The sequence below is a fragment of the Scatophagus argus genome, chromosome 4 (genome assembly GCF_020382885.2).
Source record: "Scatophagus argus isolate fScaArg1 chromosome 4, fScaArg1.pri, whole genome shotgun sequence".
NCBI lineage: Eukaryota > Metazoa > Chordata > Actinopteri > Scatophagidae > Scatophagus > Scatophagus argus.
In genome coordinates, this window is record NC_058496.1 from 23,023,807 (window position 1) to 23,040,841 (window position 17,035).

Below are 17,035 nucleotides of genomic sequence, written 5' to 3' on the forward strand. Positions count from 1 at the left end.
CTGTGGCTATGCAGCCCCATATGCAACAGACTGCACTGTGTTCTGACACCTTTCTGTCTGAACCAACCTTTTCAACAGTTAAAGCTACAGTAGCTCTTCTATAGGATCGGACAACACAGGCCAGCCTTTGATCCCCACCTGCATCAGTGAGCCTGGGCTGCCCATGACTTTGTCACTGGGTCATCAGTTTTCCTCTCCTGGCCCACTTTTGGTAGGTCCTGACCACTGCAGACTGGGAACATCCACCAAGAGCTGCACTTCTGGAGATGTTCTGACTCAGTCATCATCCATCTAACCAATTTGCTCCTTATCAAAGTCACTCAAATCCTTTCTCTTGGCCATTTTTTCTGCTTCCAACACATAAGCCTAAAGGACAAAATATTCACATGCTGCCTGATACACCCCACCCACTGCCAGGTGCCACTGTAACGAGATAATCAATGTCATGCTCTTCACCTGTCAGTTTTTGTAATGTTATTATTTAAGAGCTGTTGCTGTAGTATTCACTCACACAACACACCACTAGCATGGTTTTTCAAACACAAAAAAGTGATTGCATTTCATCTTCTAGAAAACTTCCTTTGGCTGGGTACACATGTACAGACCGCTGCCTTCAGAGAGCATATCAACCAGGAAACAGACAACATTTATTCTCTGTGATTCTGCCAAATCTGAAATACAGACAATTAATTGGTCAGCCCTGATACTGTGCAGAAACCAGCCAATCACAGTCACATCATCAGTACTTGTACGTGAGTCTGATCCTAGCTGTGACAGAAATACTTTATTCAATAACTTATGTCAAAGGATGCAAGATCTTTAACTTTTTTTTATTTTGTAAGAATTATTAAAATGTACAAAAAGACAACAAATACAACATAACAATATATTATCTGAGCATGGTTGTGTGGTATCTTCTCCCTCTGTGTTCAGGTAAAAACAGTCAGTGGTCAAAGTGAGAGTGCAGCTTCTCCACGCTGAGGATTGTAAAGGAAATACGAAAGAGGGACATTTTCTACCAGGAGTTTCGCCAAACAGAACATAATATTGACATTAATAATAAAAATAAAAATACAGAGGGTGAACAGCCGACTGAGAACCTGCGGAGGAGAAAAGACATCCAGCGCTTGATGGAGGGACATCTTTGTTGCTGATGTTGCAAATCAATCTCCTCAATCAGATGAGCGCTGTTCCTGTAGGGGGCGCTGATGCTGCTTCATCTACCATGCAGGTGCTGTGTTTGCCAGTCGCCTCATTCGCCTGTGGAGCAAACAGGAACAGAACGTCAGCACCTCAAAAAACAACAGCATGGTGATGAACTGATCTGTTGCAGGTTCCTCGTGTGATGACAAAGAAACAACAACAATTCAATTTCTCAGAAAGTTTCCTAGAAAAAAAAATATTACAGCTGCAACAATTAGCAGGAAATTAATCAGCAGCTGTTTTGATAGTTGATGAATCACTTTGAGTCATTTTAAAGACCAGTATGCCAACATTCTTTGGACCCAGCCTCTGAAAAGTGAATATTTTTGGTTTCCTTATTCTTCAATAAACTGAATATCTTTTGGACTGTTTGTCAGCAAGACATTTGAAGACATCACCTTTGACATTTAATACTTTCTGTTACTTTGCAGACCAATTAACCTAAAATGAACATCTTTGCATCCCTGCCGTCCTTGAGACTGATTTATCACCTGACTTGTCAGTATAGGCTTTGCAGCTGCACCACATATTTACCTTTATCCTTTAGTCACAGTTAGGTAAATATGTTATTTTGAAGACAGACCTGGACATAAAAACAGAAGTCATGAAGCATACACTCACCTTGTGTTTCTGTCCTGATCTCTGATCTTCTTCTCCATTTCTGCGTCTGTCAAGGTCTCCAGCAGGGGGCACCACTGGTCAGCATCACCTGTGTTTCTAATGGCTATCTCCACTGTGGGCAGTGGGTTCTCACTGTAAAACAACAAAAGCAAAAACATTTCAGTCAATTTTGGTTTGCTTACTGTAATTAGTTTCTCTTTGACCCTTGTTAACTGCTGACTGAGGGAAATGTACTTTAGGAACATAGAGAGAGGAAAGTCAAAAACAAGACACTTTGTCGCCACTGCATCTATGGCGAGTAATGAGTTCTTCAGAGGTGACACACACCCTCGGTGCCTGTTGCTGCTCAACGTCTTATGGTTAACAGTTAAGTATTCTGGCTGTTTGGGGTGATCCAACACAAATGATCCCGCAGTCATACTCAAGCAATTAATTTACCATGCTTTCTGTTAGGACACAAGCACAAATTAAAATCGTACAAAGATAATTGACCTTTGAGTCTCATTACTAGATCGTCAAACATTGACACTTTGGTTTGGTGATGCATAGCATCAGTTTTATCCATGAGTGGTTTTTAAACATAGATAATATTTGACCAGAATTTCTCCCATTTGTCTGAGGCATTGACACCTTCAATCTTCAATACACAAAGGCAGAGAGGATACAAGATATACTTTGAATCATAGTCTGAAAACACACTTTGAATGACACATTTTGCCGTGTAGTGGTGAGACAGCACCTGAAGGCGTATGTCCTCTGGTGCCAGCTGAGCTGACCGCGGATGCTGTAGGCGATGGTAGTGACGAACTCCCCACCCAAGCCGAGCTCAGAGCAAAGTTTCAAAGCAAACTTTTCTGGAGAGTTCTCCCTCTCAGACATATCCCACTCAAACTGGTCCACCAGAGAAATGTTTCCAACATGGATATTCAACTAGAAGACAAAAAACAGGACAAACACTGATTCATGAGTCACTTATCTGCACTAAGTATTACTCAGAAGGATGTGTGGCATGAACAGTAGATTGTCACCTTGATGATGACCCTCTGGTCCGCCTGGTCTTCCAGGATGCTGTCTGTTGGATAAGACTCAATCTGCTGTCGGATGGCGGAGGCAATGGCAGGGACGAAGGCCAGCGGGCTGAGGTCCAGGTCGTCACAAAGGATCTCGGCAAACATCTCAGGCGTCATCAGCTTCTCTGAAAATTTCAGGAGAAAAACATTTTCAATACAGATACTGTCTCAGGTTCTCTCTTCAGTGCCAGGAAACCTTTGCTTTGTCATCACATTTTACAGAGCTGAAAGTGACGATGGGGCGTTACCGTTCATGTTCCAGGTGAAAGCGTCTCTGAGCTTCTGTCCCTCGATCTCCATGTCCAGACGGATTGGTACCAGGACTTCAGACTGAGTAGCGTTCTCATGGATCACTGCGGGATCGTGGTCATCAAAGCTGTGCAAGACAAGCACACAGGCCCAAAACTTAACAACAGCATCTAAAATTATAGATTACACTAGATTACACTACTCATTAGAAGTAGTAGTAATGCTGGCTTTGTTTGTAGAAACAAAAGTCTTGCCCAATGAGTTAATTTCAACAGCCAGAGAGCAACAAACAGAACAAATTTGTAAAACAAGTTACAGAAGAGGATAACACAATAGCCTCGATGAATGCTAAACAAATAGCACAATATGTAAAAGTGTGAGATTTCATCAACATCCCACACAAAAATCATTGCTCCCAGTCCTGTGGCTGTATACAAAATCACTTTCCATTAACTACGGTGCTATTTATTTCATGCCACTTCATGACTGAATTCTAAATGTGAAACATATACTCTATATGGTACTTTCAGAAAATTCCACAACGTAATGACACAATAACTACTTTTGTTTCAAAAAAAAAAAAAAAAAAAAAAAGGCACAGTTATACAGCATGTGCAAGTCACGATGGCTGATAAATATTCCAAATGTCAAAGTGCAGCACTATTTTGTATTTTCAATAAAGAGAAAAGTGAACGAGTGCCTGATTTCTGCTGCTTACCACAGTGGGAAGGTCCTCTTCTTGTCGCGGCCCAGTCGGCTGCGGTTGATGGTGGTGGAGCAGGGCACTGCGTCCAGGTGGTGAGAGCTGTTGGGGAGCGTGGGAACCCACTGACTGTTCCTCTTTGCCTTCTGTTCCCTGGTGACAAACCAAGACATATGGATATGTGAAACTAAATGTTTTTTTTTTTCTTTTATAAACATCAACTTCAGGACCACAGGTTATATTCTACTTAATGTAATTATTGCTAGCAGATGTCTGATTTTCAAAAGCCAGGTCGAAACATGCCTTGAACTGCAGCAGAAACACCTTCTGTTTACCGAAACCAGAGGTGACAATAAACACATGCTCTGGTTCTTTTTTTTTTAATCTGCAGAAGCTGCTTGTTGCCCAAGGAACCATTTAGATATAACACAACATTTAAAAAGAGCACCGCTCCCATATACAGTCACGTCTCCAATAAACATTTATCTTAACATTACAAACACAGATTCTGTCCTGAAAGCACATCCTCCTGCCTGAACGAGGTGACTGCGGTGGAGGTACCTGAGGTAGGCAGGGGGCTCAGTGCTGATGGAGACAGCTTTGTACTTCTCATCGTTTCCCTCGAGGATTTCCTCAACCTCTGAAGCCTTCAAAAGGGTCACACTCGTGGCCAGCTGAGTGTAGCCGTGATCTGAGTGACAAGACCAACCAGTCGAATCAACAGACGAATCACATGAATGTGGGACTGAACTAATCAGCTATTTAAATGATTGTCATAGTGTCATCACAATATTTTACCCAATTACAAAATGAGATGTTGTCATCTGCTGAAGCTGTGGTTTTCATCTTTTTAAACACAACTGCTTAAAATGATAAACACTGTGTGCGTAACCCGTATAAACTGAAAATAAAACGATTAAAAGAAAGAAATGTATTCTTAGCTTGAGAAAAAAAAAAAATCTTTGGCTTAAAATTTGAACATTTTAACTCTGCTGTACTGTTTATTTTACACTGTTAACTTCCTTTGTGGGAGATTTTGCATAAAGCAAACAGCCTCTTAAAACAGAGGAAAGCCATAATAATGAAAATTCAGATCTTGGCACAACCCCAGTCACGAATACATGTGTTTAGACTGAGCTGTACTGACCATGTGATGACTCCACTATTTTCTTCCGTTCTTCTACTGAGGCCAGTTTTCTCCATAATGACGGGTATCTTTTATACAGGGAGCCTCTGAACATACGGAGGTAGTTTCCCACCTGAAGGCACACACAGAAAGAGAAACAAAAAGACAATCATCAATCATGAAAGCAGATCGCTTTAGCGAAACAAAGAGTGTTAATGATAATCAATTTTATTTATTTTCAGGACTGGTAGCGGAGACTCATAACCAGAACAGAACAGATATACAGTTTAACTCTTAGTGCCAGAATCTAGAATAATCAGTGAAGGAATGTACATCAGTACAATTCTGAGGTACACAGGGCAAGAAATGATTAGTAAAAAAAAACCCAATTATTTGCAGATGAATCGCTAATGATAAGAAATATGACTTGTGTATATGAAATATGATATGTCCTATACTACATTTTGATATAATCTAAAACCTATACACTCGTTTAACATACACCTGAACGTAAATGTGCAAATAAAGTTACAGCCAACATGTACAATTGGTAGGAGAAATGTCTATTTGAACATATATACGCGTTCCAGTTTTAATATACCCTGTGCTAAAATAAGTACATAACGTCGAAAAACTTCGCTGTGCTTTGCTTAACGCTAGCTCTAGCTTGAACACCGATCTAAATCGAACACCGTTAGCTGGCTAACTGTTAAACATTAGCTAACTGCGATCAAGAAAACCAGACGACCCTTTACAGAAAGACGTAAGTTTTCAGGTCAAACTTAATTCACTTACATCCATATATAGATGAATGTAATTTAACCTTAAGATTGTCCTCAGTTACATAATCAATAAACCCAAAATAAATGAATGAGCCTTCGTGCGCTATCCGTTGTCCACCGTCTCTGCTAGCACAGCAAGCAGGCTAGCTAGCTGCTAGCGGATCGTATGATTAAACGAAATATATATCCAGTAAGTAAATCATTAAACTGTAGTTTTCTTGAAGAGATGAAACACGAACCTCCGATCCGATCATGTAAAAGTCTCCATCCTCCTCGAGCTGAAATTTGACCGGTTTTTGTCCAAACGTCTTGCTTAGCGCCATACTGAAATGTAATAACAAAGCTCTGTGCGACTGCGCAGGCGCGTGTGACCAGAAGGTCCAGTCGCTGAGAAATGACGTTTTGTCAACCCATCAATGGCAAACTGTATGAAAGTAATCAATAAAAACAAATGAATTTACCAGTCAATATGCTAATTAAGCTATCTAACAAATTAAAAGTATTAATTCAGACATTTGCATTATAGAAATTTATTGAAATTAATTAATATATTTAAAATCCCCCAGTAAAAGAATTATATTTAGGTAAACTTTATTTGTTGGGTCTTCTTTTAACTAAATATAGACTGAACGTAATAATTATATAATGTCACACATTTATGTAACTATGTATAACATGTGAGCACCAAATTTGTTTCTGAGGAATAATAATCTACCTTAACTTAATGGAAAATTCCATTGTGTACCTCTCACGTTATTTTAGTTCTGTCCTGTCAAATAATCATTTTCAGCTAGAGATTAAAATCCAGTATTATGTCACTGCAGAATTTACTTAACTGTTGCATCATGCAGAGGTTCTGCAGAAGTATTTCATTTCCTTAGTTTTTACAAAAAGGAGGTAACAATGAAGAGAAAAGTCTTTTTCCTTTTATAAACTTAATGTTTATTCATATATACATGAATATATTAATCTCTAACCAAGAAAGGAGAGAATGTACAATGCAAAACAAAATCTCTATATACAAATCAATAAATAAACAAAAACATAATAAAGGACAGTTTTGTATTCTACATGGGTTTTGTGTTCATGGGAAAATTAAATCAAAGAAGAGACTGCAGTTAGAAAAAGTTCTGAAATCCTTTCGTTAAAATGGAAAATGGCACCCGAGCACAGATGAGGGGAACAAAATGAAAAAATGAAATAAAATAATAATAAAAAAAAAAACCAAACACACACACCACGCCAGCTGGTTTCCAGTTTTTGTTTTTTCTTGTAAACTCAGCCTTGTTCAAACTCGCACAGAATCAGGTCAAATCACAAACGGTACTTCATTGTCAACACGGGCTACGACGACACACACACACCAGTCCAACATCAACCTCATCAGCACATAAAATGCTCGCCGGGTCAGGAAAGTCAGTTAAAGTTCCATTCATGAGTACAATGTTCACCACAAGCACACTGAGAGTAAAGATGAAGCTGCAGCAGAAAGTCACCCATTACTGGAACAAACATTGTTTTTTTATATATAATTAAAGTCCTGATAACATGAACATTTTTGTTTCTGCCAAACTGAGGCTGCATTCAAGGAATATTTGGAAAAGTGAACATGTGTTCAAAGAAATTACTGAGCTTTTTTATTTAATTTAGAATGAAATGAGTTTTGTCTGTTGCGGTTTCAACACAGATAAAGTGATTTTCAAGTGGTTTTAATTCCTGAAACTTGTGTCAAAAGGTAATAAGAAATATCTCAAAATGTTGAGCACCGGAAGAAGGAAACATATACAGTAACATTCAATCATTTATCAATATTAACAAAGTTCTTAGACACCACAGAGTCTTCATGATGGGGTGTGTGCAGGATAAAAACCTAATGACACTGTTACCCACTTGTACTCACTTTATCAACAATGGTTTGGTCCCTAAAGACCGTTGTGGGTATCATTCTTTGTTTACTTCGCAGAATTCAATCATCTTTTTCAGTGGCACCTCAGATACACAGTTCGGTTGGAATAAAATGGTTCGTGGTTAAAATTAGCAGGTTTTGATGCCAAAGACATTCATATTTGCAAATTTGGTAGCAGTTTGATTCTGAAAGACATTAAAGAAGACAGTAAAACATGAGACACAAAACGATAAATCCATGAAGGTGAGATTTCTACAACAGCTTCACCTGCAGCTCCTGACAAACATCGTTGCGTCAAGTCTAATTTTCCACAGGGAAATGGGTCCAGACATCATAGTGTTCTTACCCTTTTTTGTTTTCCAGAAAAATGCAATAACAGTAAACATACAAACGTGGATTTTTTTTTTTTCACTGTGAAAGGCAGAGGATTCATCTGTTAAAAGAAACCCTTTTCTCTCTTTCCTTGTTATTTTTGGCACATGTAAGATCAAGCCAAGGGAGAACGAGACGTTGTTTTGTTTAGTTCACAGTGGTCGACATGACGCGCCGATCAACAGGCAGATAGGGCAGAGTGAAAGGGTCAAAGGTCACAGTGTTCAACAGCGAAGGGTTTCACACCACAGTGGCACGAACAAAATCCACAAAAGCTGGACGACATGCCTCCTGCTGCTTGTCACCATATTGCTTCTGCAGTGTTTTTTTTTTTTTTTGGGGGGGGTGTCATTCATTTGATCACTGAGAGAATTATGAACTTCATGCAGGTGAAAATAAAAACGAAAAAAGGCAACACATGGTCGCAGTGCAATCCAAGCCATTCTAGTGTTTTGTTGCAGTGATATAAACAACTCAGGAAAAATCCAACCTCAGATATTCCATCATAAAGTGTTTTTGGTGAACCCACCTTTCCTTAATCAGTAACTTCCTACATTTCCCAGAAGGCTATGCAACAGGGCTCAGAGAAGGAATGTCTATGTGTTTTGCTGTTGATCAAACAGACTGTTTGCTAAACCCCTCCCACTTTCCTCAGCTTAATGGCAGTTCAAGCTTTGGATTTCTCCACACGTTGAACTGATGGGTAAGAAGCTGTGGTGACAGTGATACTCTGCATTTTAAGTGGCACACTTTAGCATGTCTGACTGACTAGCTTACAACCTACAGTAATAACTAAGTGTTGCTTTCAGTGCCAAGGAGCACATCCTTAACAGTCTGGGTTATGGGTTGCAGTATTTTCCCAGTGCGTCTGACAGCTGGTCTTGGATGCTACCAGAGTTTGAGCTAACTTCAGTGGCCTCGTCCTGATTCCTGGGGGTGAAACAGAGATTGTAACGTCTGTCAGACATATTGGTTAGTGATCATTTTGAGAAGCTAAAAAGAGTAAAATATCACAGTTGTCGTTATAGTACACTGCATATGTGCCTTGTGAGAAGGCAAAGTTTGACAGGTGCAGTAACAGGAACTGAGGGGGGTTGGGGTTTAGCTAACAGTGTGTGCAGAGAGAAACCACGCCCTTTAAACCTCAGAAATATCTTGACGATGTGACACCACTTCACAACCATGGAGATAAAAGAAATATGAACCCCGGAAATGAAAAGTACATCCCCAAAAACCGCTTTTTAAAAACAGTGATAATATGTTTTAGGTTGGATTTTTCCTTTAAATAAAAAAAAAGCAAATCATGGACAACACAGAGAAGTTCCACCATGCGCAGTTCGGCAGAATATTCCAGATTCAATGTTTTACAGCCCGATTTAAGGAGCTTTTCGGTATTTTGACAAGTTTTCGATCTCTGGAAATAATCAAAATCCATCTTTTCCACACTTTCTGTAAGAGAGCCCAGAGAAGAAAGACTCTGCTGTCATCACTGGCATGTAAAACCACAGCCGACACCGCAAGAAGACGTCCTGCAGGATAAATCAGCAGGACCCATCGGGCGTGACACAGGCCTGTCATGGCACATTTGGAAAGTGGTTACTAATGGAAACGAAGTAGGATCCGCCATATTGGAAGAAACCACACTGTACATCCCTTCTTTCCGTGCACTGGAAAAGGTTAAACCAAAATATCAGCTTGCTGCATAAAATTTGGAATATTATTCTTTTTTCAAAAAGAAACTTTGAAATTTGACAGCACATCTTGTTTTTGCTGCTTATTTTACAAAGTTATGTAGTTATTGTTAGTTATTCTTCCACAAATACCTATTGTATCCCAGAGTGTCTCTACCACAATATTTTGGAGACACAAAGAGATGGTGTATTTCATCTCAAAGAGGATTACTATAAAACAATACATATGAATACATACTACTCAGTAAGAGCAGTAGGCCAGCATTTGCTGAAGAGCTGTTAACAGTAACATAATTTCAAGTCAGCTATTATATTATTAATATGTTGGACAGTCAAAAAAAAGTTTTTAGAAACCGCGAGAAATTGTCCCGCAGGACGTTGGAAGAGGCGTCGCCCTGGGGCACAGAGGCCCATTAAAAGGTCTCACTCAGTAGAGGTAAGAAGAGATGCTTCTGTTGTTTTCCAACATGGCGGCTGGCGGTCAGGAAGTAGAGAAAGTGCAGCTCACACAACCTCTTCAGGAGGATAATTAGCAGCACCATTATCAGAGCAGAGAGATGCAAAAAAATGTACAAAGCATAATGAAAAAAAAAAAGAAGAAAGAGTTGATATCATGATGAGTCTTTTAACAAAATCTTATGGTCCATTTCAAAAGAATATACTGCACAGTCGGTGTCAACTTGTATATTTACACTCAGGTCTTCTTGTTTTCAGCTCTATTGCTCTTCTCTCAGTTTTCTGTCCCAGTCAAGTGCGATCAAAGGACTGCCACATCCCTCATGGTGTAGTGGTTACAATTCATTAACTAATAGAAAGAAAACATTGGCATGTGATTCATGGCTGTGCCCAGTGGATTTTGACACCATGTCTCCATTTCAGACTCGCTGACCTTATTGTTTTTTGTAGTATGGCAGCATTCAGAAGTTAACAGAGCCCAGGTCCCTCCACGTCAGCATCGCTGGCATTGAAATGCTGAAATGAGTCCCAGCGTCAGAGAGCGGAGAGCGAAACGTTCAGTGCTGCAGTCCCAGCAATACTGTCGAGATCAGGAGCCCCGGGGCGAGACAGTAAAGGCGGTGGTACACTCACAACAAAAGCTCCCTGAAAGAATAGAAACACATTCGAACACCCAGCTGTCACACACATCTGTGTTCACTTGCTGGGGCTTCGTATTGTTCGTTTATGTACACTCCATGCCAGGAGAGGGCGTGCATGAAACCTGAAGAGTAAAATGCAGGGATAAAGGCTGCCGAGGGAGTCTGGGGTTTTCAAAAATTGGTGCAAAAAGCCTCTCATGAACAAAAATGTTTAAGCGCTGATAAACGATGATAAGATGTAAACAGCTGTAAACAAAAAGTATTGGACCACGAAATGAAATTAATCTGCTTTTCCGCAAGCCGACACAACCAGTTACGTGAAACTTCAGAGCGAGCGGAGGCTGGTAGAGAGTTCGACCAGACACCAACACAGCTGTGTGTTCCCACAAACACGTCCCTTTGTTGTCTGCCTTATGGAAACAGCCTCCCTCTGAGTGTTTCCTGTGCCAAACTCAGCCTTTTAACGTCCTCGGAGGGTCCTGATGACATGACAGTGGTTAGTAAGTGCTAAGGTGCTCCTCTGCTTTCTGCTTGTCTACAGAAAGGTTGCTTGGTCATTTATCTCATCTCCTCTGGCACCTCAGTCTTTGTCCAAACCAAAACTCAAGATACTTCAGGTAAGTTTGGCCCCAACAGACCAGAACAGAAATGTTTCTCCTGAGGAGAGGAAACCACAGACGGTTAATGGGGTGGAGGGGAAGCAGGAAGTGATGGGTTTCTCCTCAGAAAATCCCCTTAGCGATTTTCAGTCCCTTCTGTTTCATGCGAGGCAGCGTCGAACTGGCCACATTCTTGGCCCGCACCGGTCGGGCCAAGCCACGCTTCTTCAGCACAAAGTCATAATTGGCAGTGGAGTTCATGGCATAAAAAACATTGGCATTGTCTGGGATCCGAAGCTCTGCAGAATGAGATGAGAAAGAGAAGAAATGGCACAAAGTCAGCCAAAACAAATCCGGTGAAAATCTTTTGTGTTGGGGAAAAATGCACAACACAGCATTGATGTGGTGATCTGTCCGATGGTGCTCCCACTATAACCTTTTCATCAGATTAGCTTGATATATCCAACCCATAAATATATTTTATAAATACATTTTATGTTCTTTGAAAAACCTTTGTTAAATGACTTTTTTTACAACAATGAAAAAAATGAAAGAATAAAATTAGAAATACAAACAAGCCACTTTTCTGTTTCATATCATAACTACAGTGCTCTCTGTGAGAGACATGCTGTCAATGTGTGTGTGTGTGTGTGTGTGTTTGTGGGGGGGAGTGTGTGGATATCTAGTTTACCTTTGTCCTCAGAGATTTTCTGCATCAGTTCGTAGTCCTCGGTCTTCTCGCGCTCCAGGTTGTGTTTGATCATGGCCTTCCTGATGACGGCTGGCGTCTTGTCTTGACTCGTCACCTGAATTACGGGACAAGCGTTAGAGCCTTGTCAGAGTCAAAACTATCTACACAAAATCTACACAAAAAAAACAGTGTCTGAGTTTTCATGATGATAAAATGTAAAACCAAACACTGTTTCTCACTGCTAAGTCGGCAAGCTGTAAGAGAGCTCTTTCCTGGAGCAACGGTAGGGAGGTAAATGTCATTTTATATCAAGCTGTGTTGCTGCTTGTCCACACACAAACGGATGAAACTCAGAACTTGGCAAAAAATCAGTGATTTGGTTTACGTGGTGTTTTGGGTGCTTTCATTCAAACTGTCCAGTAAAAGTTGTCAGAAGCTGTTGAGGTTAGTTAAGTTTCCCAGAGCTGATTATGTGTTCAAAATAAGACCTTGATTTTGCCAAGCACATATTATCCATTAGCCATTTCCTAATTAGCATCAATCCTCTGAAATTTTACCAACAGGACATTTAGCAGACTGTGATGGCAGAAATTGTGATATTCTTGCTCTCTAAAACTAGAATGTCTGTAACATACAAACGGCCTTTGGCGATGGCCAACAAGAAGATGTAAGAAATGAACTGACCAGGATGCTCTTGTACATGTTGCCGTTCTCCACGTCCAGGCTGACCCTGATGATGCAGCAGTCGTCGACCTGTTGGTTGTACAGCGGCAGCGACAGAGTCGAGTAGTTCGACACTGCGGACACCGAGCGTTTGTGTGAGCGGGAGGCTGACAGCGGGGTGGAGCAGGAGACGGAGGAGGAGGAGGCGCTGCTGGAGCCGGAGGCCGAACCGGAGCTGGAGCCTGTCCCCGAGGTGTCCAGAGACGACAGAGACGTACACTCCCAGAACTGAACAGGACGACAGGAGAGCAGAGGAGGTGTTGAGGACAGGAGGCTGAAGCTTACATCAGGACTACTGTCATTATCAGTGATCCTGCCAGTTACCAGTTAAAGATTTTTTAATAGAAAGTCCGTGTCACAAACTCTTCCGCATCCCATATTGTAGTTGAACATCATTAATATGTCTTTTTTTTTTTTTACGGACAAAATTGCAAATCAAGAAAGTTAAGCTTGCTACCGTTGATGTTGTATCCGACGCTGGGGCTTCTCTCCCCAAAGCAGAGACGGTAAGTTTCACTGAAGGAGTTGATGTCTAGAGAATGAGAGAGTGCCGAGCAATCATGAAACGTGAAACATCAGTTGAGGTGGAAAATGAATGCAGTTTTCAAAGAGTGACTCAGTAATAATCCTGTCACATAATCACCAGTGCTGTTAAGGTTCTGCAGTTTCAATCCCGTCTTTGCGTCTTACCTTTCTCTCATGTCCCTCTGGAGAATCGGACAGGAAGCTGGCATTCACGTCCTCCAGGTCTGAGCCACTGGAGCTGACAGAGGTGACACTGAGGGCGTCGCCACTGTCGCCCCCGCCTCCTTGGTACGGTCTGTAGTGCGAGTGGTCGAAGGATTTGGAATGAGAGCCTGCGGAGCTGCTGCAACCGGCTTCCGTCAACTGCCGGCTGGACATGAAATATTAACAGGGTAAAGAGTTTAAAGCAGTTATAACGCTTGAGAAAAAAACTGCATTATTTGGCTCTCTCAACAGCACATTCTGCACCTAAGCTCTGATCAACACTGTCACTTACTCGCTCCAACGTTTCATGATTCCTCCGTTCTTCTTGGCTCTGAGCGTGTTGCTGGCTGACTCGGACAGAGGCTCGATCTCACAGGACAGATTGTAGCTGCAGGAACAGGAAGTCAGGACAGACGGCGATGTTAATCTGAACTCATCTTAAGGATAAGACAGGACGGCCCTGTTGTTCACAGCCATCCTGCCAGAAATCCTGCACTGACATGTCAGCAAACAGAACCCTGAGTGATGAACTCACGAGGCAGGTGCAGCTTCCTCTGGAAGGAGAAAAACTGCATCTGAGTCTGCTCTTAATTATTTACAATTTAATGAGGGCAAATAGAAAACTTGCTGTGTGAAAATCAGCAGGAGTGGATCGAACTTGCCTGGGTCAGCTTTTATACTTTGTCTTGTTTATGATAAATACAATTTCTCTGTTGTTTTAGATGCTTTCGGTGGATTGGATATAAATCTACCAGGCATCTTTCACTTTGTGTCATTGTAATTTATACATACGTGCTCCTGGCTTCCTCTGAAAACCACTCTCTTATTTTCTATGTGTTCTACTGTTTTTGTGGAATAGCAAGCTTATGAGCACTTGGGCTACAGTAAAAACTTTTAAATGACTGACTAACTGACTAGAACTAGCAAAACCTACACACGCTGTAATGACTATCTCCACCAACATACACACAGGTTTCAGTCAGACAGTGAAAACGGAACACATACTGAGTGACTGAAACAAAAATACTTCACTTTCCATCACTGGAACTGATGGAAAGTGAACTTCAGACTGAGGTCAACTTCAGCTGAGCTGTAGCTCATTTTTAAATTATTATTTCTTCCACTAAGAGGTGTTGATAGTTCAAAAGTTCCAGCTGTTCAAAGTAATCTCAAAAGGAAACAACCAGCAGTGACAGAAGGAGAATCCCTCGGCACCACACAGAGTAATTTTATCTCCTCTTAATGTGATTCTCTGCTTGCCTGAGGGGACACAGCATGAGTGGACAACTAACCTCTCTGCTTCGCTGAGTTTCTCCACGCCTGAGAACCACTCTCTGAAGTGGCTGTCCTGAGTGAAACTGTAGTTGTTGGAGGCCAGCTGGAGCAGTTTGATCTGAGCAATCACCTCAAACTCCTGCAGGTGGAGAGCAGAGCAGGCAACGGTAAAACAACGGATTTAAGTTCCAATCATGATTTGCTAGATTTGTTTTAATCTGCTCTGACCTGAAAGATGGTTTCTGTAAAATACTTTTTAACTACACCTGCAAATATCTGTTTGAATCTATTCTTCTATTACTTTGTTTTTTAGATCATTGCAATCAACAACAAGTGAATTTAAGTCACCTTTCTTCTCTTCTCAAAGTTGATCAGACCACCCTGAAAAAAAAGAGGTTAAAAACGTAAATGCAAACATGAAGGTAAAAAAACATTTAAAAAATTGCCAAGGAGGGTAAAAAACAAAACTTATACAGTAAAAATACATGTCAGGTATCTGACCTCAGTGTAATCCTTCATAGCTGTGTCCATCATCACCAGGTCCGTCAGGAAGGTGCCCAGATAGGGAATCGTCCCTTGCATCACTCCCTGTTCACAGAGAGGCAGAGGGACCATTAACGGAGGAAAAAATGGAAGCTGAGAGAGAAAACAACTCTTCAGAAACAAAAACACAAAAACGAAACAAGGATAAGTCAAGCTGGAGAGATACAGACATGAAACAAACAGAAATCTTTTTTTCCTTGGAATAAATGGACTGCAGTGCTCTCACTATTGCCACTAAGTGGGGCTGTTGGCGCATATTTGATGCTGCACATTGGCAGCAGCCAGTGCTGCACGTGTGGGTACACAGAGAAGAAGTAGATGAATAAAGCAGATATTGCTTCACTTTGCGGACTCACCAGATCTCTCTGCTGCTGATGTCTCCTCTGAGCACGTTTCGGGTTGATTTCCAAAGTGGCAAATTTGGAGGTGCCCTCCTGCAGAATAACAAGAAACAGTATATCAGTTATGTACACAAAACATAAACTGTAATTCTTCTGCAAACCCAATAAGGACATCAGTAAAAAAGAACAACTGTTTTCCTTAACATTTTTCATCCATGTCACCCGACACGACTCTGTCTAAGACAGCAAAAAAGCTTAGGCTTTTCAACAATGTCCATTTTAACTGTGAAAAACATCTCTGCACATCTCAGCCTTTAACAGCTGTGTCTCACAGGACGACACAACTTCAATTAAAGCGAAAAAATCTGCACGTTGTCCCATGTAAGCTAAACGAAACTAAACATTGTAAATAATATACTTCATTTAAAATACTCAACTTTTCCATAAAAAGTGGTCCCACTACCTTTATACTGTTGCTTATTTGACAGTGATATCATGTGACAAATTCATAGAAAAATTCAGACATTTGGATTATTTTTTCAGAATATATCATACAACCATTTTTTTAAAACTTAAATGATGAACCCAACTCAGTCCGTGTTGTTTTCCATAACACACAGGCTCCAGAGTTCCTAATGTCTGTGCTGTTAAAACATGAGCAACATGCAGCTGGCCTGAATGTCGGGGGGTTCCCGAGAGGGAACCTCCCTTCATCGATGTTATGTCGATCTCTGCCTGAACCCCTTGCAAAACTTTCAAGAGTGAATTCTGGCACAACTTAATCTGCTGAAGCATCAGATTTAAACACAGATTTTACTTAACATATACGGCTTTCATTTTATGGAACAAAAAGTGCATAAAAGTCAACAAAGAAAACAAAATGACAATTTATTAGTTGTCAGTAGTGTAAACAGTCATTTTTGTGAATACAAAGCATGAATATAAATGTGACATTTTCATGCTGATTGTTCTTTAAAATATAAATCCAGAGGCTAAAAACCCCTTCTGAGTACCCTCAGATTGAAAGTGGGAGAAACTCGACCTCCTGTTGTTGCCAGTCACATTCCTCAGGGTGATGTAATGCTCAGAGGCCTTCTGCAACCCATGTAATTTGAGCTGACCGAGTCAAGTGAACGCAGCCTGGCCCGAGCAGATAGAGCGAGAGAAAGGCAACGCCTGGAGGAGATCTTTTACGCAGACATCAGATCAGAGCTGTTATCTACACCTTCCACAGGTTACCTCCTACCTTTGACGTCAGTCGGGATTCCCTAAGAGGAAGCCGGGGTGCCCACTAACTGTTACATCAGCCAACTT

The 17,035-nt window shown here is 41.0% G+C and overlaps 2 protein-coding genes across 8 annotated transcripts in view; both read right to left on the reverse strand.

The window, feature by feature from the left end:
* Positions 1 to 811: 811 nt before the first annotated feature.
* On the reverse strand, positions 812 to 6,149 carry smarcb1a (SWI/SNF related, matrix associated, actin dependent regulator of chromatin, subfamily b, member 1a). Of its 2 annotated transcripts, XR_006843117.1 has the most exons (10): positions 5,994 to 6,149; positions 4,994 to 5,105; positions 4,408 to 4,537; positions 3,862 to 3,999; positions 3,143 to 3,270; positions 2,853 to 3,019; positions 2,564 to 2,754; positions 1,825 to 1,956; positions 1,103 to 1,260; positions 812 to 980 (listed from the first exon to the last, which is right to left on the reverse strand). XR_006843117.1 is itself a non-coding variant. In XM_046385867.1 (9 exons), exons 1-9 carry the CDS (start codon positions 6,075 to 6,077, stop codon positions 1,221 to 1,223), a joined length of 1,122 nt encoding a protein of 373 aa, XP_046241823.1. In that variant the 5' UTR covers positions 6,078 to 6,149; the 3' UTR covers positions 812 to 1,220. The 2 variants fall into 2 exon arrangements, 1 of the variants encoding a protein (XP_046241823.1); XM_046385867.1 differs by having other exon boundaries at positions 812 to 1,260.
* Positions 6,150 to 7,281: 1,132 nt separating this feature from the next.
* The window catches only part of LOC124057518 (ral guanine nucleotide dissociation stimulator-like), a 53,240-nt gene continuing 43,486 nt past the window's right edge, over positions 7,282 to 17,035 (reverse strand). For all 6 annotated transcript variants that reach the window (XM_046385873.1, XM_046385871.1, XM_046385872.1 and 3 more), the window contains exons 9-18: positions 15,737 to 15,814; positions 15,339 to 15,425; positions 15,186 to 15,218; positions 14,855 to 14,976; positions 13,855 to 13,950; positions 13,524 to 13,728; positions 13,291 to 13,365; positions 12,795 to 13,061; positions 12,111 to 12,225; positions 7,282 to 11,718 (exon numbers count right to left, since the gene is read on the reverse strand). In XM_046385873.1, the coding sequence (XP_046241829.1) occupies positions 11,543 to 11,718; positions 12,111 to 12,225; positions 12,795 to 13,061; positions 13,291 to 13,365; positions 13,524 to 13,728; positions 13,855 to 13,950; positions 14,855 to 14,976; positions 15,186 to 15,218; positions 15,339 to 15,425; positions 15,737 to 15,814 (1,254 nt within the window). In that variant the 3' untranslated portion in view covers positions 7,282 to 11,542. The remainder of the gene's footprint in view (positions 11,719 to 12,110; positions 12,226 to 12,794; positions 13,062 to 13,290; positions 13,366 to 13,523; positions 13,729 to 13,854; positions 13,951 to 14,854; positions 14,977 to 15,185; positions 15,219 to 15,338; positions 15,426 to 15,736; positions 15,815 to 17,035) is intronic.

Coding starts and splice junctions, on each gene's coding strand:
- smarcb1a (XM_046385867.1), bottom strand. CDS start 6,077: ATGGCGCTAAGCAAGACGTTTGGACAAAAACCGGTCAAATTTCAGCTC. Junction 3,271..3,861: donor AAGAGGACCTTCCCACTGTG/GTAAGCAGCAGA, acceptor TGTCTTGCACAG/CTTTGATGACCACGATCCCG. Junction 1,261..1,824: donor GATCAGGACAGAAACACAAG/GTGAGTGTATGC, acceptor TTTGCTCCACAG/GCGAATGAGGCGACTGGCAA.